Source organism: Cervus canadensis, chromosome 2, assembly GCF_019320065.1.
Source record: "Cervus canadensis isolate Bull #8, Minnesota chromosome 2, ASM1932006v1, whole genome shotgun sequence".
In the NCBI taxonomy this organism is placed as follows: Eukaryota; Metazoa; Chordata; class Mammalia; order Artiodactyla; family Cervidae; genus Cervus; species Cervus canadensis.
The window spans coordinates 102,719,108-102,739,620 of NC_057387.1; the positions used below are offsets into that span (position 1 = coordinate 102,719,108).

General features: G+C 47.5%; 2 protein-coding genes across 2 annotated transcripts in view; one reads left to right on the forward strand and one right to left on the reverse strand.

Moving 5' to 3' along the window:
• Nucleotides 1-2,655, forward strand: part of EPHA10 (EPH receptor A10) — a 46,028-nt gene extending 43,373 nt beyond the window's left edge. The window contains exon 17 of the mRNA XM_043461856.1: nt 47-2,655. Coding sequence (XP_043317791.1) covers nt 47-161 — 115 coding nt within the window. The 3' untranslated portion in view covers nt 162-2,655. The remainder of the gene's footprint in view (nt 1-46) is intronic.
• Nucleotides 2,656-4,518: 1,863 nt separating this feature from the next.
• Nucleotides 4,519-20,504, reverse strand: CDCA8 (cell division cycle associated 8). Its single transcript, XM_043461857.1, has 11 exons — nt 20,379-20,504; nt 20,113-20,225; nt 19,845-19,973; nt 17,187-17,227; nt 15,085-15,157; nt 12,742-12,824; nt 10,031-10,095; nt 9,090-9,185; nt 7,856-7,982; nt 7,008-7,094; nt 4,519-5,789 (listed from the first exon to the last, which is right to left on the reverse strand). Exons 2-11 carry the CDS (start codon nt 20,207-20,209, stop codon nt 5,745-5,747), a joined length of 843 nt encoding a protein of 280 aa, XP_043317792.1. The 5' UTR covers nt 20,210-20,225; nt 20,379-20,504; the 3' UTR covers nt 4,519-5,744.
• Between the last annotated feature and the right edge of the window lie 9 nt (nt 20,505-20,513).

The window sequence follows — 20,513 nt, forward strand, 5'->3', positions numbered from 1 at the left end:
AGACAGTGGGGATGAGCCAGCCAGATCTGACCAGCCTTCTTCCCAGGGACCTGGTGAGCCTGGGCATCTCGTCGGCGGAACACCGGGAGGACCTCCTCAGCGGGATCGGCGCTCTGCGGGCCCGGGTGCTCCAGCTGCAGGGCCAGGGGGTGCAGGTGTGAGCAGCCCCACTCTCCCGGCCAGGACCCCAGGGGGGCCCCAGCCCCCAGCCCCACCCAGGACCCCTGCTGGCTGCTTTCCACCTGCGCGGAAGGGAGAGCCCAGAGCTTGAGTGGAGCTGCAGTCTTTCCCACCTCCCTGCCTGTTCTCACTGCCCCCGGTCTGAGCACCTTGGCTGACTCAGCCCCACCCCCCCATAGAAAAAAGGTTCAAATCCTGGGGAGGACCTCTGAGATACAGTGGGAGGAAATGCAGGATCACAGAGACCCAGGTGGGCAGGGGCAGGGAGGAGGACCTAGCTTTAAATGGCCTGATTCATGCCCTTCTGTCTTCTGCACCCACTGGAGTCTGGGGCCCACCCCGAAGGGTGCCACACTTTCCCTCAGAGCAGCGGGCAGCCTGGGTCCCCGAGGGATGGGCCGCTGTGGGACCTAGCAAGGATACCCGTCCTCGTGGGCCGTGGCTCCTCAGCTCCCTGTGGTCCAGCTGGGCCCTGTCTGGACCCTGGTCCTGAGACCCAGGCAGGCAGAGGTGGTGCTGAGGGCCCCGAGGACCCCAGACTCAGGAGCTGATTTCTGCATCCCCCACCCTTGGGCCGACCATTCTGGGTGAGGGTCCCGGTGCTCCCCTGAGGTCCCACTAGGCGTCCCCTGCTACTTTGCATTCCTTTTATAAACTCACTGGGCAGGACATCTGGGAGGAACATGAGGAGAGAGGTTTTCTGCCTGGGACTCCGAGAGCTTTGCTCCGAGCCCTGGGGATAATGAAGACGTGACTCTCAGAGAAGGAGCTTCTGTAACGGGCCAGTTCAGTCCTCACTGTACCAGCGGGAAAACCAAGGCTCAGTGAGGAGTCCGGGCCAGAGCTGGGCTTGAGCCCATGGGCCCGACTCCTGATCCGGAGTGAGACTGGCTCTGGAGAGACTCCTTGGTCCTCCGGGTGTCACCAACACTCTTCCCTGAGGCAGCCCAGGGGTACTCTGAGGTGACCCCTCTTGCAAGCTTCATCCCCTGTACCACCCAGCCCCAATGAAATGCCTCCTCACTCTGGGTCCTCTTCTGTGGGGCTTGCCCTGAGGAGTGGTTGCACTGAGCTGACTCCAGAGCGCCTCATCCAGGAGGGCTTCCTGGAGGTGGGGGTGATCATGAGGCCAGGGCTTTCGTAGGGCAGAAGGAAGGCGACTGGCCCTGGATAGGGTCACCCCTGGCATACACCTGCTCTGGGGTGTGGCTACGTGTGGGTGGGATGGGATGGGGTGGGAAGGGTTCGAGGGCTACAGGAGGGGGTGAAGGAGACACAGCCAGCCCTTGGAGGGCCCAGACAAGGCAGGGAGATGAGCTCAGGCTCCAGGAAGTACTGCACGCCCCCGATGGCAGACCTTGGGGCCTGAGGGTTGGTGGGCCAGAGGGGCAGATGGGCACTCTTGATGTGTGTACATGGAGGGGTGTCTGGGAAAGTTCCCTGGCTGAGTCTGATGCATCCATTGAATGGGACCTTGGAGGAGCCAGAGGAGGACTCTTTACTTAGGGTTGATGGAGGGCCTGGGACAAAAGGAGTCTAAGCAGAGGGGCCTACAGAGGATCCTGGAGGGAGGAAGAGGCAGCACATCCCTGGGAGTGCTCCGTGGTGGGGGTGGAGCCTCCCAACAGTGCCTTTAGCCTCATCCTGCCAGCAGGGCAGGAATCCCCCAGCCCCGCTCTCCCATCTCCTGAGCACCTGCCTCGGCTCAGTGTCCTGGGGGTGCCGGGAGAGGCTGAGACACTGCTTCTACCTTTGACAGAGCTGGAGGGTCCCTTGCCAGTGCCCTCCAGACTCTGCCCCTACTGCCCCCAGGAGAGCCTGGAAAGGACACACCAGCACTCCGTCTTGGTGGAGGGAGCCTCACCCCACCTACAGATGCATCAGTCATGCTCTGGAGGCCAGGGTGTCCCCCCCTCCACCAGCTGTTCTGCAGAGTCCCCTGGCTGTGTTGGCAGGACTTCGGTGTCCAGGGTAGACCTCCGTTCCCCTGAGGAGTGAGGTCCCAGCATCCTGACGGGTCCCAGGCCTCAGCCCCACACAGGTTGCCGGTGTGATGTGGGCTGACGGCTTCCTGGGAACCCTCTACAGATCTATTTTTATATGGAACTTATTCAATGGATAGAGTTGGCCTGCAACCTGCTCCCAGCACCCGTATCTGAGCCCATCCAGGGAGGGAAGGGGCTGGTTGGGGGTGGGGAGAGTGGTTCCTTTGACTAATTCTGGAGATGTTTTTATATTTCTTGGGATCTATACGCAGGACACAGTAATAAAAACTTGTCTGTGGTATGGTGCCTGTCAGTGACAATTGCTTAAACATTAAGCTTGTGTGGGAGGGTTTTACACCACCACTCCCCCACGAAGTGTTTGTCTGCGGTCTCAGCGAGAGACACATTTAGGAGATAGGGCAGTGTGATTGGGGCTACTGTAGGGGTGAGTACTGGATGGCTTCCCCGAGGAGGCAGCACTCCGAGGTGCCATTCCCTGAGGTGGAAAAGACTTAAAGGGAGGGGAGCAGGTGGATAAGGGATGTGGAGGGAGCTTGGTTTTGGACAAGCTAAAATGTACATCCGATACTGTGAATAAATGATGCCAGGGTGATGTCCTGTCACACCCTCCCCAAGAACTAGCTCCTCACATGAATAACTTAACCTAACCCTTCACAGGGCCTTCCCAGGTGGCGCTAGTGGGAAAGAATCCACAAACCAATGCCGGAGATGTAAGAGACACGGGTTCGATCCCTGGGTCGGGAAGATCCCCTGGAGGAGGAAATGGCAACCCACTCAAGTGTTCTCGCCTGGAGAATCCCATGGATACAGGAGCCTGGCGAGCTACAGTCCATGGGGTCACAAAGAGTCGGACACAATGGAAGCGACTTAGCACGCATACACGCAACCCTTCATAATGCAATACGTTTGTACTTCTTCCAACAGGAAGTCCCAAGTAGGGCTTCTGGAAAGATCAGGGGGTCTGTAATGGTAAAGCTTGACACTTGCTGTTCATTGGAACCCTAGGATTCTTTGAAACTCCCTTGGTGATGGGGAGGACGCCAGGCTGCCACCTCCTCCTCCTCCCTTGGCCCAGAGCAGCTCTGCTTTTTTCATACACACAGCAGAGGCTACAAAGTAAACTGCCCACAGGGATGAGGTATGAATCCCCCTGAATGGGAAGAAGACTCGGAGGGTCAAGGAAAACTGCTACACAGCTCCTGTTGACTGTGGCCCCTGTTGCTGAATCTTATTTTTGGTGGCTAGTGAACATTTTTGTGAAAGCTCACAATTTTTAAATTGTTAGCAATTAATTTGGAAAAAAAAAAACAACCTGTGAGAATATGTTTGCCGGACCTCTTTGATCTGGGGTCTGGCAGGAAGACTGACTTTTTTTTGCAGCATCCCAGCCTGGTGAGAGGTCAGCCCTTGCTTTAAATCCTGGGAAGGGAAGCTCGTTCTCGTCTCCAACCCTAACATGGGATGGACTGCTCCAACTTTGTCTATGACTGGTATTTACTTGGCACCTGTTACATACTACACATTCCCTGCAATTGGGTCTAGGCAGTGGTGCAAATGGAGTGAACTAGGGTGAGGTGGACCCACTCCAGTGTTCTTGCCTGGAGAATCCCAGGGATGGGGGAGCCTGGTGGGCTGATGTCTATGGGGTTGCACAGAGTCGGACATGACTGAAGTGACTTAGCAGCAGCAGCAGGGTGAGGTGGCCGTGAGTAAAGACTGTTGGATCCTGTGTTTCCTTGACGTCAAGCTGTACTTAACCCTGCACCCGATGATGCGGGAAAAGGTGGAAGCCTCAGCTTTGGTGACTTGATCTCTTGAAATGAGTAACCGCTACTCGGAATGCTGTCACTGACCGAAGGGCCTTCCCCGGAAACTGTCAACACCATGGACCTCCTAAACTGTGGCCTGAGTCTGTCTTCTCTTCCACTGTGAGCCCCACCTCGATCATTTCAGTGAAAATTCCAGGAAGGCAGATCTGCCAGAGCCTGAAGCTTGGGACGTGAGAAGCCCCATCACTGAATCACTTGGGCCCCTGCTTTGTCCCTGGCTGACGAGACTTGCTACACAGGTAAACTGTAGATAGCCTGGATTGTTGTGCCCCCAAGATGTAAATTTCTAGCTCGTGGAAAGAAGGCGTTGGGAAAAAGCTTCCTGGGCTAGATTACCATGCCCTGCTTGGGAGAGGGCCTCCTCTTCAGATATCAGAGAGATTCTGCCTGAAGTAAAGGCTTTCACGTCTGCGGGAAGTAGCTGTTTGCGGACCCTCTGCTCTAATAGCTTCAGCTCCCAAACTGTCTTTAGTCCAGGTAGCACATTTTGGAGATGACAGGCAGGTGGAGTATCAGTTAAAAACAAATCCAAATCCATACTTTATTGAAAACTGGTACCTTTCGGTAGCTCTGATCAGAATAAATCAGCTTACAGATACCACGACTCAGGAAAACAATATGTACAAAAGTCTCAGGAAAGGGAGAATAAGACAACTTGAACATATCTTGGACAGGACTGGATTACTAGGATGGTTGTGTAGCAAAATAGTACAAAGTACAACAAAGAACCACACACACCACTGTGCTCCCGAGCGCGGGGCGGGAACTCTCGACTCCCACGTTCTTGGACCACGTCCCATGATTCTTCGGGGCAGCAGGGCTGGCTGGGGCACAGGGGTCTCCGTGCCCACGGGACAGCCCACACCAGGGCAGAGGCCAAACGCACGGAATGGGGCCCCCAGACCAGCTACACTCGCTCCCCCATGAACCTAAGAAGAGAGAAGTGCTCTCGGAAAGTCTACAGAACTGGCAGAGACTAAAGAGCTTTGAGTTCAACTGCAACCCGTCATGTAAAAACCCCACACTAATCTAAATCCTACAGTTCCCTTATCCAGATTCCCACTAACTGAACTAACTGGAGAGGTAGAGGAGCAAGACATGGAAACTGTCCTCAAACCAAGTTTTGGTCGTTGGTGAACAGGGATAATACACAATACTAGTCCACAAATCAACTGGAGACAAGACTCCTGGGGGGCACGGCAGGTATAAGACTGCAGAGCCCCAGCAGTACCCACCGCAGGAGGGAGGGGATGGGCACGGGAGGGGAGATGTGTCCTGCTGGGGTCACAGCTGTGGCTGGTCCTGGCCCCATCCGCACAGTCCCTTCCAGCTTCGGAGCTGCCCTCTCATGGAGCTCCCTTCTTGGAGCTTACAGCTCCCAGCCGCACAGGGCTCCCTGCTGAGGGTGACTGACAGTCCTCCTGAGAACATGAGGTTCCTCCGAGTTGGGGCAGGGCAAAGAGCAGAGGCGGCCGCTCTAAGAGCAGGAAGGAGAATTCAGTTCAGAGAAGGCCCGGAAGTTTGGACTGTATGGATTCAGAGGCAGTGTCTTTGTCACTTGGGTTTGGAGGTGCCAAAAGCAAAGCTTCCTGAGCTCTCCAAGAGGAACGCCACCCCCTGCTCTGGAACTTCACACTCAAACAAACAGTAAGCCAAAAGGAAGAGGTCTCTTCAGGGTTCCAGAAGTGCCCACTGAAGGCCCATCCTGTCCCGTCTTGGAATAGCAGCTTCATTTTTGAGTTCGTATGGTGCCGCAGATCTGAGCGAGACGGCTCTGAGAGGAAAAGGGGAGGTCGTTCAGTGGGTGGTGCCGGCAGGCGTGCCCCCCCGCCCCTTAGTCTACTCACGGAGCACTGACTGGGGCTGGGCCGGTCTGGCTGACTCTCAGCTCTCCATCCTCTATTCGGACATGAACGAACTAACCCTTCTGGGAGGCAGCTATGCTCACCACTAGACCACCAACGCACACTGAACTAAACTTTCTGCATCTCTGTTTCTCATCTGAACGAAGCAGCAAAATGCCGTCTCAGATGAGACAGTGAAGGTATCATTTGGGAACAGCAATGCTGGAGGTCTAGCTGATGAAGGATGTCACCAGCTTCGGGTGGCTGGCATGTGCCCAGTCTCAGCACTGGCCTGTTCCAAATGACACGGTTGAGAAAGCAGCTCCGCCCTCATCCGCTTCCTGGACAGGCCCTTCACTGACCCTACCCCACCCCCCACCCAGAAGGGGGGCCAAAAGCAGCCACGTTGTGCTACGTGTTCCCGTCCACCACACTAAATCCAGCTGACAGGACCAGGGTGGCCCGTTTGACCAAAGCTGAGAAAGGAATTGTCAGTTCTTCCTCGAGAATTTAAATGAGGAATAACCCTGGACAGCCCACGCTGGGCAATGGTGTAGGGAGTGCAACTATGCTGAGCGGCACCCAGACCCAAGGTAAGGGGGCGGGGAACCAAGGGCCTCATGGAGAAGGTGATATCCTGCTTAGGGAGGAAGGACAGGTGCAGGAGAAATGAGTGCTTGGGCCCCAAAGACAGAGGTGCTAAAGGAGCTGATGCAGCAGAGCAGAGTCCCATCAACCTCTGGCATTGTGGTCCCACCACCCAGAGGGCCTGGCTGGTCAGCACTCTTTTCGATTCTGTGGGATTCCTTGTAACAAGTTCCTCACCCTGTTCCTGAACTGCTGTGTGGAAGCTTCAGTTCCCAGAGGTCAACTGCTGTGCCGTAACATAAAGGCACCAACTGCCTGAATGAGGCAGAATTTTTTATTTTCTTGTGGAACTTCTGTGGTAGGCACTCTGGGTTGGACCAAAACTCAACATCAGTTTAGGGACAGAATTGTTGCTAGATAAGCAGGAGAACGTAGTGTCAAAATTCCTTGGGGGAAACAGTTGTAAGTGTAAAGCACCAGCCCAGACCCAAAAGGCAATCCTAAGAATGGCTAAACCCAGAAGGCTCCACCCTGTGTGTGGAGAGGAGCGTGAGACTTACGGAGAGCTTCTTAATGTTTCCCAGGGCCTCTGGATCCAGCTGTGCGATATCGATCCTCTGCAAGTCACTGGCCAATAACCGCATGCTCTGTGGAGAGGGGAGAGGGTTATAGTGGCAGGTCCCTCAGAGCAGGAACCTCTGCCAGCAGCCAAGGGTGCCCTGGGGGGTCCCCTTGATGTCCTGCACTTGTGGGTGGTGGTGGCAAGGCAGGCAGGAGGGGTGTTAGTCCCAAGGAGACAGTGATGTTGGCGTTTATCACTGGGCCAGTGGCTGGATCAGCCAAAGACAAGGGGTGCACGTTAGCTTAGAAATGCCCTGCAGACCTCACGTGAGATAAACCATCCCCTCTGTCCCCGAGCGGAGGTCAGCAACTTGCTCTGCTCTGCCTGCTTCAGACTCCTCGAAGTTACACAAAGTGGAAGACTCTCGAGCTTCCCTTTCTAGACTAAGCGTGCACCCTGACAGTGCCCTCCTTTGCACACCCTTTAAAATCTCCTTTACTGCACACATCATATGTTATGTTATTGTTAATTGGGAGCCTAGCTTGACTACTGACCGCTACTCAAGGGCAGGAATGTCTTCCACATCTTGAACCTGCTGTTAATACAAGATACATGGGCCTATGTTAGCTGCTGAACAAATGGAACCCAGAGCTGGGCAAGAATCTTCTCAGTCTGGAGCTGTAACCTGGGAGAGGAAATGGTTCTGAGTTCTACAGAAGTGTGGAGATGACGAGCCAGGCAACCAAAGGACTTTGGGTTCCGGGAAAGAAATGGGTGATGGACAAGAGAGAAATGGTGAGTAAGCAGCACACTGTGGCTTGACCCACCCCTCCCTGGAACACTTACCTCTCCGCCTCCCACTGGCACAGTGAGGAATACCTCTTTGCTGTCAGCAAGAGGGCTGCCATTCACAGACACATTGTAAATCCGCTCTCTGGCCGCTGGAGTACGCAGGCCCGGGGTCTTGAAGATCCTATAAGGTGGGAAAATCTCTGTAAAGATGGCTTGGCAGATTGAATGACACCAGGCGCTACGAGCTCTTCCAAATCCCATCTGGCCTCAAGCTGCAGTTTTCAAATCACACATTTCTAAGAAGGAGCATTCTAAATTTAGGGTTAAAAAGCAGTAATGACTCAACACAGCTGGAGAAAGGAGGAGGTAATTATCAAACATACATCTAGCGAAAGTCAATTCTTATCCATGTAAATTTTAGGTCCAAAGCTCCATATGGAGAGCAGTCACCCATCCATCCATCCACCCACAAAGCCAGAAATAAACAGTGGCTAATATATTTCCAAGAGTGGCTATGTGCTTCCATCAGGAGAAATTTTCCAGGGTCAAAGGAGGATGGTTCAGTGATGACACCATTATATTAATTCCCAAACTGACATTCTTGAGATCTTTAAAGTGCTTCCATCTCTTTTTCCCTAAATGTCCTTTGCTATATACTCATGCAAAAAAAAAAAAAGTTAAGGAGGAGTGAGAATTAGAAATAGAAGGTAAGTCTTCCTCACTCTCCCACTCCAGAGATAAGCAGGCTCTTCCTTATCCGTCCTTCCAGAAACTATCAAATGGGATCATCTAGGTCACGCTGCTCTGCCACCTGTTTGGAGAGGCTCCTGACCATGAAGCTCTTCCCATCAGCACATGCAGAGCCACTTATTTTTTAATGGCTACACAGCATCTCCTATCCAGTTGACCAGCACTGTAGAAGGGATTAATTTATGCTGTAAGAACATCTGTATTTATATTGGTCTCCCAAAAGGTGGTGTTAATTTTCACTCCTACCAAGGGTATGGGAAGAGTACCTCCCAACTTAAAATAAACTTAATCAGAATCAGAAAAGACCAAAATAGTCACTAGAGGCCTCCAAGTCATCAGGGACAGACTGGTCTCCTCCCTTCCATCAGATAAACAATCATTTTGTCACTGAAAACAGGCGAACCTGCTCTCAGGGGAGAGGCAAACGTTAGGAAACGCTCCCGAGAGAGGCTTTCCAGTATTTTCTTAAATCTCCGTCCTCTCCGACAAATGCCAAGCACTGGGCTCCCACCGAAATCCAAGTGCTGCCAGCACTCACCGTGAGTCAAACCTGGGTGTCAGGCCCGGGGTTGGTTTCACCAGAGACAGCTCCAGTCGGCCCACAGACGGGGTAACGGTGGCATAATGGCTTGACCTACGGGAGAGACCAACTGTCAGGTCCAGTGACTGCAGCCATAGAGGCAGGTAACACTGAGCATGTCAGAGCCTGTCCTGGGAGCCTTCCACGCATTAGCTTGTGTAGCCTCCTCACCACCCTCTGAGAGGCACCATTATCCTCATTTCTGGATGCAGAAACTCAGGGATATGAGGGCAGAGCCAGAACCCTGAACCCAGACAGTCTGCCTCCAGAATCTGACTTCTCAGTCAAGCTAAGGGAATGAGAGGAAGGAGACAGCCCCTCTGCACCCTGTAGGCCCTCTAGTTGGAGCTCCTGTCCTCTTGCCAGGAAGCTCCCACTGCCCAGGGAGAAGAGAGAGGAGCTCACTCTTCACAGACATGCCCCAGTGACTCCATTCCTGAGCTTGTTAAGAGGCAGCCCCCTCCCCACCCTCCCAGCATAAGAAATTGAAGTCCATGGTGATTCATTACTTAGCAGGACCAGGAGGAATTTTTCAAGAAACTAACCACAGGTAGGTGATAGCCACTTTGTGACTGACCATGTAGGTAGCTCTATACACGGACTGTCCGGAAACTGAACAAAATATGCAGTGCTTACTGTATGTTTCTGTATCTTATTAATCTCCCTGTTTGCATTAAAAAAAAAAAAAAAAAAAGGTGGGTGAAGACAGAACATGGGCTGAAGAGCCAGAAGGTGTTGGGTCAGATGTTTCTAGAGGTCCCCCAAGCTCAGATACTGGCGGGTTCGATTATGTGAAGCTCTACTTGAACACAAGTCACAAAAGCCCTTTTACTGCCCATTCCTGCTATGATGAATGTGGCTCTCCAGTAAAAGCACATCTGAATGTGGAAACCTGTTACCTTTTATTTTTGCCTTTTCCTTGTATGGACTGGGTTCTCTTCTTGGATGGAGGACACCTTTTAACCTGAAGTCACAAACAAATGAAACTGAGGTTACAAAAAGCCCCACAAAGGGGAAAGGTTAGGGAGAAGGATACCAGCTCTGGAAAAGAGCGAGTATCTGAATGTCAGAAGGTATACCTTACAGAACTCACAGTGACTTAAATAATTCAGAGCAGAACTGATCAACTAAGAATCATACTGCCCTAGTCTTCCAATTAGAGAACTCTGACCAGGATGAAAGGTCAGTGCCCGCTGAACTGAGTGCAGCTTGGCTGGTTCCCCTATCCTGCTCCCACCCCTCATACAGCGTTGCTGTGACAGTCACTAAGGGCACCCAGGTGCCCCACACAAGGAACCCTCAGCAGCCCTCACCCTTGCCGAGTCCTCGGAAGTACCTGACAAGAATCAGTTTTTACCTTCTGATGATCCTCCCTTGTTCAGAAGATTGAACAAGGGTAGCGGGACCACTCTTGCTTTGCTGGCTGGCCGTCTGCTCTGCAGGCTGCCTCACAAGCTCCTCTTTCTACCTTCCCTCCAGGGTCCACCCTCAGCCTCCCCTCCACATTCTCCCCGTACAGCCTCATTGACCCCCACGCTGGGACAACCACCTAAAGATCTGGGAGTCGGTGTCTCTCAATCTCTTTCTTCTGCCTGAGCTCCAGGCTGAGATTTCTGTCAGGGCTAGACATGCTGGAGAAGTATTACACTCAGCAGGTTGAAGGACTGACAGACTAACTGCTTCCCTTTGCCCTGACCCAGCACTCCTCCTCCCATGCCCTATTTCCACCAGAGGGCAGTTCCCTAAGCCAGAAACCACCTGTTCGTCTCAGGTCGCTCCTTCTCTCCACCAACCTTGCCCACTCTCCTTTGTAAAACGTATCCCTTCTCTTTTTACAGGGTCAGGGCCTCAGTTCAAGAATTACAGCAGCCCCGCATGTAAATCAATAAAGCTAGAACACACTCTCACACCGTGCAAAAAAATAAATGCAAAACGACTTAAAGACAAACATAAGACATGACACCATAAAACTCTTAGAAGACAGCAAAGGCAAAATATTCTCTGACATAAATTGTACCAATGTTTTCCTAGGTCAGTCTCCCAAGGCAATAGAAATAAAAACAAAAATAAGCAAATGGGACCGAATTCTGGGACTTACAAATTTTGCATAGCAAAGAAAACATCAAAAAAAACACAAACCTACAGAATGGAAGAAAATATTTGCAAATGATGTCACAGATAAGGGCTTAATTTCCAAAATGTACAAACAGCTCATACAATTCAATTCACAAAAAAACAAACAACCCAATTGAAAAATGGGCAGAACCTCAAGACCTTAACAGACATTTCTCCAAAGAGGACATACAGATGGCCAGTAGGCACATGAAAAGATGCTCATCATCACTAATTATTAGAGAAATGCAAATCAAAACTATGAGGTACCTCCTCACACTAATCAGAATGACCACCGTTAAAAAGTCTACAAATAATAAATGCTGGAGAGAGTGTGGAGAAAAGGGAACCCTTCTACACTGCTGGTGGGAATGTAAGTTGGTGCAGCCATTATGGAAAACAGTGTGAGGTTCCTCAGAAAACTAAAAACAGAATTACATTATGATCCAGCAATCCCACTCCTGGGCACATACCTGGACAAAATTATAATTCAAAAACACACGTGCACCCCTATGTTCATAGCAGCACTATTCACAATAGCCAAGACATGGAAGCAACCTAAATGTCCACTGACAAATGAATGGAGGAGGAAGATGTGGTATATACGCAATGGAATACTACTTGGCCATAAAAAAGAACAAAACAATGCCATCTGCAGCAACATGGATGCAACTAGAGACTATCATACTAAGTGAATAAGTCAGAGAAAGACCACATATATATCACATGTGGATACCATGTATCACATGTGGTATCTAAAATACGGCAGAAATGAACATACCTATAAAACAGAAACAGACTCACAGACGCAGAGAACTGAACTGTGGTTGCCAAGGGGGAGGTGGGTGGAGGACAGAAGGACTGGGAGTTGGGGTTAGCATATGTAAACTATTATATATAAGATGGATGAACAAGATCCTACTGTATAGCACAGGGAACTATATTCAATACCCTGTGACAAATCATAATGGAAAAAAGTATTAAAAAAGAATGCCTATAGTATATAACTGAGTCACACTGCTATACAGCGGAGATTTGCACAACACTGTAAATCAGCTATACTTCAATTAAACAAAATAATAAAGCTTCCCAACTGGTTCCCTTGTCTCTAATTTTCTCTCTCTTGTTTCTCCTGAATGCTGTTCTGAAATACCTATCCATTATGTCACTTACCATGACCTACCTCATGAAATCGCAACCTCTAAGCTTGGCTTACAAGACCCCTGCTTTTCCCAGATTACTCTCACAGCTTATGTCCTTGCCACCACACCAAACTGCTTCCTGTTCCTCAAAGGGCACTTTCATACCTCTTCCTGGAATTCCCTTCCTTTTCTTCTCCAGCTAGTGAAATTTCACTCATTTTAAAGGCTGTGTCCTAAAAGGAATGGTAAAACTTCCAGGGGCAGTGGGGTAGGGAGTGATAAAAGAGGCATACTATATTTTAAGTATTTCCTTGTCTGCTGACAGGCTCCCGCCCCAAATCTGAGTGCCTACTTACTCTTGCAGTTTGACGATTCTTATTGTTATTTTCTTCCTCTTCTTCTTCCATTATCATCTCATCCACTTGCATTACCTTTCGTGCTATAAGAAAGTTTAAACAGAGTGATATTTCTCATGGGAATAAACTTTTATGCATTCATATTTCTTATAGGAAATAAAACTTAAGCAAGTTTAGGTTGTAATTAAGAAATAGATCCAATATAAAGATGATTTAAAAAAAGAGAGAATTTAGCCAAAAAAAAAAAAAAGTCTCAGAGTGGTTAAAAAACCCTATATCGTGCTTTGTATGGGCAGCCCAGCATTTTGATTAAGAATGCAGACCCCAGAGTCAGACAGCCTTGAGCGTGAGGCCTGATCCTGCCTCTGACTATGTCACATGGTTTTCGCCATGATCCTCAATTTCTTCTTCTATAAGAGGAGACACTTCATGGGGATATGAGACATGGAATGTGTGCTCAACAAAAATGACGTCTTTGTTATTCATCCCAAACTCTAGAATTATGCCTACAAGTGCTTATTAAATATTTGTGGGATGAAGGAATGTAAAGTCCCTTGAGTGATACTGAACACATTATAAGTATTAATGTTGTTCAGTCGCTAAGTCATGTCCAGTTCTTTTCGACCCCATGGACTGCTGTATGCCAGGCTTCCTGGTCCTTTACTATCTTTCAAGATTGCTCAAATTCACATCCACTGAGTCAGTGATGCTATCTAACCATCTCATCCTCTGTAGCCCTCTTCTTCAATCCTTCCCAGTATCAGGGTCTTTTCTAATGAGTTAGCTCTTCGCATCAGGTGGCCAAAATACTGGAACTTCAGCTTCAGCTCAGGCCTTCCAGTAAATATTTAGGGTTGATTTCCTTTAGGATTGACTGGTTTGGTCTCCGTGCTGTCCACGGAATTATCGAGTCTTCTCCAACACCACAATTCTAAAGCATCAATTCTTCCGTGTTCAGCTTTCTTTATGGTCCAGCTCTCACATCTGTACATGACTACTGGAAAAACCATAGCTTTGACTATATGGACCTTTGTTGGCAAAGTGATGTCTTTACTTTTTAACATACTGTCTAGGTTAGTCATAGCTTTCCTTCCAAGGAGCAAGTATCTTTTAATTTCAAGGTTGAAGTAAGCATCCACAGTGATTTTGGAGCCCAAGAAAATAAAGTCTGTCACTGCTTCTACTTTTTCCCCTTCTAATTACCATGAAGTGATGGGACTGGATGCCATGATCTTAGTTTTTTTTTAATGTTATTACTATTTATTATAATAAAATACTATTTATAAATAATAAATTATTACAATTTTCATTTTAGATGGGAAAGGAATATGAAGGATATTTAAGATTGATGATTCAAGAGGAAATACCAGTTTTTAATATTTAAGGGGTTGTCATATGGAAGGCAGCTCTATGGGACCTCAAAGAACAGAAGCAGTATCAGTATGTAGGTACCACAAGGAAACTTTGGTTCAAAATTAGAAAAAATGTTCTAACCATTCCAGCTGTCCATCATTGAAAGGGAGTGTCTCATTGCTAAATACATACAACCACAGGCTAGAAAATCCGAAGCAGGGATTCCATAGAGAAATTTAACAGTGGGGAAAGACTTCAGACTCAATGAATTTTAAGTTTTTTTCTCCCTGACACAAATAAGAAGACAAATATATTTACCTTTAAAAAAGAAAAGGTAAGCTGGAGTAAGCACTGGGTGGTATTTTAGGTCTGGCCCAGTAGAGAAGGTGCTGCCTGATGGGCAGCCTGAAATCCAGAGCTTAAGGTCAGTGGCAGCATGTCCATTAGAGAGCCCATCCTGGCTTGAATCTATGCTCACTAATTACAATCAGCTTCCCCAAACTTTCCCTCTAAGATAGTGTTTCTCCGAGTGTGGGGCGTGTATGGGAGAGAATTTTACACAGATGGGTCACTGAACTGAGTAGCATGGAGTGACACGCTGAGAAAGTGGGTCCTTTCACAATTCTCTCTCAACCCTTCTGCTCACATCAGGGAGTCTTGGCCAGCACTTCTACGTCTTGTCACACCTCTCCAAACCTTGCTCGCCTCTCTCTCAGGGAAGGAAGCAGGCAACAGTGTTTGGTTTCCAGCACAGCCTTTTGTTTTTTTTCTTTCACTTTAGCTCACAAATTGGTCTGAAGAGTTTGGTTAGTTATCAGTCCTGCATATAATTAACGGAATGCAGAGGACAAAATCAAATTTTTGGATTTTCGAGACTGAGGACCAGGCATTAGAGGGAAGAGATTCCTCCAAGGAGGCCTCCCCGAGCAGCCAGCCAACTACACTGGGTCTTCGCTCTCACTGCAACAAGGGATCTTGAAAAGTACTCACTTTTGGCAGGTTTCAGGGGTGTTCGAGTAGCTTCTGCTGTTAATTTGTTTATTTCTGTGATATCCAAGTCAGCCTGTGCCAAACACAGTCAGAAAACACCAGGTATATTTCATCAAATGTGAGGAACAACATTTTAATATTAAAAACAACTTAAAAAACCATATCTTTGATATATACAAAAGATTATGTAAATTATAACACAAAATACTGAACTCCCATAAATCCACCATACAACCAAAGACCCAAAACATTGCCAATTACTTGCTTCTAGCTATGTACTTCTCCCTGTGCTATTTCTTTGCCTCTCCTCAGAAGGTGACTAGTGTCCCAATTCTGTCATTCCTTAGAGATAACCACTATCATTCCATTTGCCTGAAAGAAAGTGTGGGCGTATGTATATTTCACCACAAATGTCTATGTGCTTAAACAATATTTTACTTGGTTCTGCTTTTGACCACTATTTGTGACTGTAGTTGATTTGTTCTCACTGCTATGTAATACCTGTCACAATGGATTTGTCTAGTCTCCTGTTAATAGTATTTTGCTATTACAAACACTGCTACTTTGAACTGTCTTATAGCTGTGTCTGATGCACACATGTCCAGGCTTACTCTTGACTGTATACTTAGGGATAGGGCATCAGAGAGTTGCAGGGTACACAGGTGTTCAGGCTTAATACTATGCAAAATTGTTTTGCAAAGTGATTGTACTTGTTTACATGCCAGGAGCAAACAGTACAAGTTTCAAATGACCCATATTCTCTACAACACTTGATGCTATGTCAGTGTTCTCATTCCACCCCCAGCTTTATTGAGGTATTACTGACAAATATGATACTAGCACATTTAAAGTGTTATGAGGGTGAGATGTATGGAAAGAGTAACATGGAAACTTACATTACCATATATAAAACAGATAGCCAATGGAAATTAGTTGTATGTCTTAGGGAACTCAAACAGGGGCTCTGTACCAAACTAAAGGTGTGGGATGGGGAGGAAAATAGGAGGGATGTTTAAGAGGAAGGGGATATACGTATACCTATGGCTGATTCATGTTAAGGTTTAACAGAAAACAACAAAATTCTGAAAGCAATTATCCTCCAATTAAAAAATAAATTAAAAAAAATGCCTACATATATAAAAAAGTGTTACACATACACACTGTGAAATAATTATCACAATCAAGTTAATTAATGCACCCATCACACAGTTACCTTAAAAGGATTTTTTTTTTTAAGTCTAGAGGGCCAAATGTTTTTCTCTATGCTCCTGTACCCTTCAAAAAGGCTTCCAGTCACCATTCTAATTAAGTTTATTCCCAGTGGTAACTATCTATATGTATGGGAATAGCCAAAAGCAGGCATGCTTCACAAGCCTTTTCTTGTGGGGCACATTAAGTATTAGAATAGCCATTACAGACAAGAAATGACACAGTTTCATCTCTGGATTGGTAGAGACTACATGGAGTACTCAGACAAGGACTCTGAGGCTGTCAGGGCTTAGCAAGAAGCTGTGCTGTGCTAGAGATGAGAGGTGTCTGAAATGGAGGATGATTCAGTAGTCATAGTGGCTACTGAACATATGACTCATGGCTAATGTGTCTGAGGAACTGAATATTTTATTAGTTTTAATTAAAGTTACATGTGGCTGGTGGCTATTGTAACAGACAGTACTGATCTAAACTCTACTCTGCCTCCCCATCATACTGCCTTCAGTCCTAGCAATCATGCCGGGAGGAAGGAAGTGAGAAGGAGTGGGGAATCCTGAGAGTCCCACTCAAGAGCACAGCTTCTAGAGTATGATGTGAAAAGGCAACAGTCTCTCTGTCCCCTAGCAGGCCAGGGGTTTAAAGGAACTTGGCTTTCTACTTCACCTGCAAAGGTCAGGGCAAAGAGCTGCAAGGAACCTGCCCAAAACAGGACTATTTCTCTATAAACCTTGGAACTACTTGGCCTTCATGTACTCAGCATTCAACAACTATAATCTTTTAGTTGACATCAGTAATGTCCCCTCTGGAACCTGTTCCATAGTCAGCACCCACAACTGAATTTTGTGGATGGACTAAAAAAACTAACCAAGAGTTCAAAAACAGAAGTCACTTACTGTTGCTGCTTCTTCCAGGGCCTGCTTGTTTCCTCCAAGGGCTTTGAAAAGAACAATTTGCTTGGTTACTAGATTTTAATAATTTAATCAACAAACTATCTTCCCTAATATGACCACTTATCTTACACTGGACCAGATTAAGTCCTTGGTCCAACATTCAGGAGCCTCTACAACCTAGTCTAATCTTTCTCCAAGCTTGACTGTTCCCTTCATGACTTACTACAAGTTCCACTACACCAAAGTGACTGTTATTTCCCAAATGTGCCACTGTCTCTCATGACTCAATGTTCTGCTAGTTATTTCTCCTGCCTGAAATAGTCCCCTGCACTCTACAAATTTGGAATTCATCTTTCAAAGCCCAGCTCAAACCCCAAACTCTGCTTATTTTTCTCTCACAGCAGATTGCTGCGATGTGTTGAGTTAGTTGCTCACTATCATCATATCCAACAACTACTCAAAGCTGTAGAAGTACCCAACCCTGCCTTGAACTGAACTCGAGGACAAAAATAATATCCACAGCCTCTGGCGAAAAATATGTCATCAGTATATATGGTGTAAATGTGTATTGAATGAAGACATCTTTGCAAGATTTAGATGTAGAATAAAAACTTAGGTTAGAGTCCTCCTGCTGGAAATGTTGGTAGTATCCTGTATAACAGTTAAGGACTTTGGAAGCAGAATGCCTACATTCAAATTTGTCACTAATTGGCTAATGAGACTTTGAGCAAAGTAAACAATCTCTGTGCTTTAATCTTGTCATCTATAAAGCAGGAATAAAATCAACAACTAATATGTTTGTTATGAGAATGAAATCATTAATATATGGAAAACATTTGGTTTTTCAGTTAACATTGGAAAACACAATGCCTGTCTGGCATAGAAAGCACTATATAAATGTGCTTATTGACCACTACTTTACTCTCTTCTGTAGTACTTATAAATTTAAATATATAATCATGTCCAAATTTTTAGAACAATTCTTCTCTATTAACTTGTAAGTTCCTGGAGGCAAGGATAATGTCTGTTTTATTTCCCAATGCATCTTCAGCGCCAATATTGTGACTAACACATGCTCAATGAATATTTACAGAAATGCACAACTAGATTAATAAATAAAAGAGAAAGTTCAAAAGGATCATTAAATGACATCTATGTGAGCAGAACGTGCATTTCTATCCAGGTAGCAGGCTACCTGAAAGTGAAAGTGAAGTCGCTCAGTCATATCCGACTCTTTGCAACCCCATGGACTGACTATAGCCTACCAGGCTCTTCTGTCCATGGGATTTTCCAGGCAAGAATACTGGAGTGGGTTGCCAGCAGGCCACCTAGTGGGTAATTAATCATAAGAAAAAAATAAAAGTAAGGGTAACCCAGCAAAAGGACAGCCTCTTGCATTTCATGGCAAATAGATGGGGAAACAGTGGAAACAGCATCTGACTTTATTTTTCTGGGCTCCAAAATCACTGCAGATGGTGATTGCAGCCACGAAATTAAAAGACACTTACTCCTTGGAAGGAAAGTTATGACCAACCTAGACAGCATATTAAAAAGCAAAGACATTACTTTGCCAACAAAGGTCCATCTAGTCAAGGCTATGTTTTTCCAGTGGTCATGTATGGATGTGAGAGTTGGACTATAAAGAAAGCTGAGCGCCGAAGAATTGATGCTTTTGAACTGTGGTGTTGGAGAAGACTCTTGAGAGTCCTTTGGACTGCAAGGAGATCCAACCAGTCTATCCTAAAGGAGATCAGTCCTGGTTGTTCATGTTGAAGCTGAAACTCCAGTACTTTGGCCACCTGACATGAAGAGCGGACTCAGTGGAAAAGACCCTGATGCTGGGAAAGATTGAGGGCAAAAGAAGGGGATAACAGAGAATGAGATGGTTGGATGGCATCACCGACTCAATGGACATGGGTTTGGGTGGACTCTGGGAGTTGGTGATGGACAGGGAGGCCTGGTGTGCTGCGGTTCATGGGGTTGCAAAGAGTCGGACATGACTGAGCGACTGAACTGAACTTGCATTTCCTTGTACATTTAACCAGGCGGTAGGGTAGGGAACAGGCTGGGGTTTTCCTCTGGCCAGGAAAACTCTTTGAGTCCTTGCACTTCACAATTTGTTTGCCCATTTATAAATTGGTGATTTCCATAAGCTGCAGAAAGAGTTGGTTGGAGTTATCCTTCCATCTGAGCTCTGGTAACAAACTATTCATTCATTCACTTTTAAATGGATAGATAAAAGACCACCCCTCTCAAAAAAAGAGTATTTCATGACACATGAAATCTGAAATCTGTCAAATTCACATTTCAGTGTTTCCACAAATCGATTTCTGTTGGAAAACAGCTATGCCCATTCATTACAGCTGTTTTGGAACTATATAACAGCAAAGTTGAGTAGTTTGGACAGAGAACCTTCTGGCCTACAAAGCCTTAAATAGTTATTATCTCCTCCTTTAGAGAAAACATTTGCCTGCCCGCACAGGAAGATGAGGGAAAGTGCTAAGAAGAAAAGCAGGGAGGTGAGACAGAGATTGGGGAGGAGTAGGACTGCAATTTTCTCCTAAGGTGATCTTGGAAGACCTCACTGAGAAGATAAAAGCTGCCATGGTAACCACAGAAGGGCTCCAGGCCGAGGCCTGAGGAAAGACCAGGAGCTCTTACCGAAGTATTCGAGCCAGTTCATCTCGCGCAGAGCCTTGGGGAGTCGCAGGATCTCAATGTTGTACAAGTTATCCAACTCTTTGAGGAGGTTCTGCCTGTCTGACTGAATTTGCTTGGATCGCATTTGCACTGCGAAAGGGCAGAGAGGACATGGTATGGGTCACCCAGCGGGCAAAAGGTTCCCGGAATCCCTGCCGCCCGCGTCCCAATCCTCCAGCACCCTGCGACTGCCCCAGGTGACCGCGACCACCCAGGATCCGCCCCTTACCTTCACGGTCGAAGTCCTTAAGAAAGGAGGCGAGCTTTCGGTTCCGCAGCGCGTTGGTCTTGGCCACCCGACTGCCGCCCTTCCTAGACGGAGCCATGGCGCTTCGATGGAGGCTGCGGGGAGTGAGGGGCGGAGGCACAAGGCGTCAGCGGAGAGATAGTGAAGGAGAGGGGGCCGCAAGGGGGCGGGAGAGGCCCCCCCAAGGGGTTTGAATGGGGACCCCTGCCCTTCCGGGCCCGGGCATAAAGGATTCGTGAGGCACCCACCTGCAGGTTCTGATACTCGGGCTGAGGAAAAACCTGGTTGCTTTAGCTGAGAAGGAGCGGCTCCGAGACGAACCCGATGTGAGACCGCCGCCACCAAATTCAAACTGCCAAAGGCTGACCAATAAAAAGCCGCCG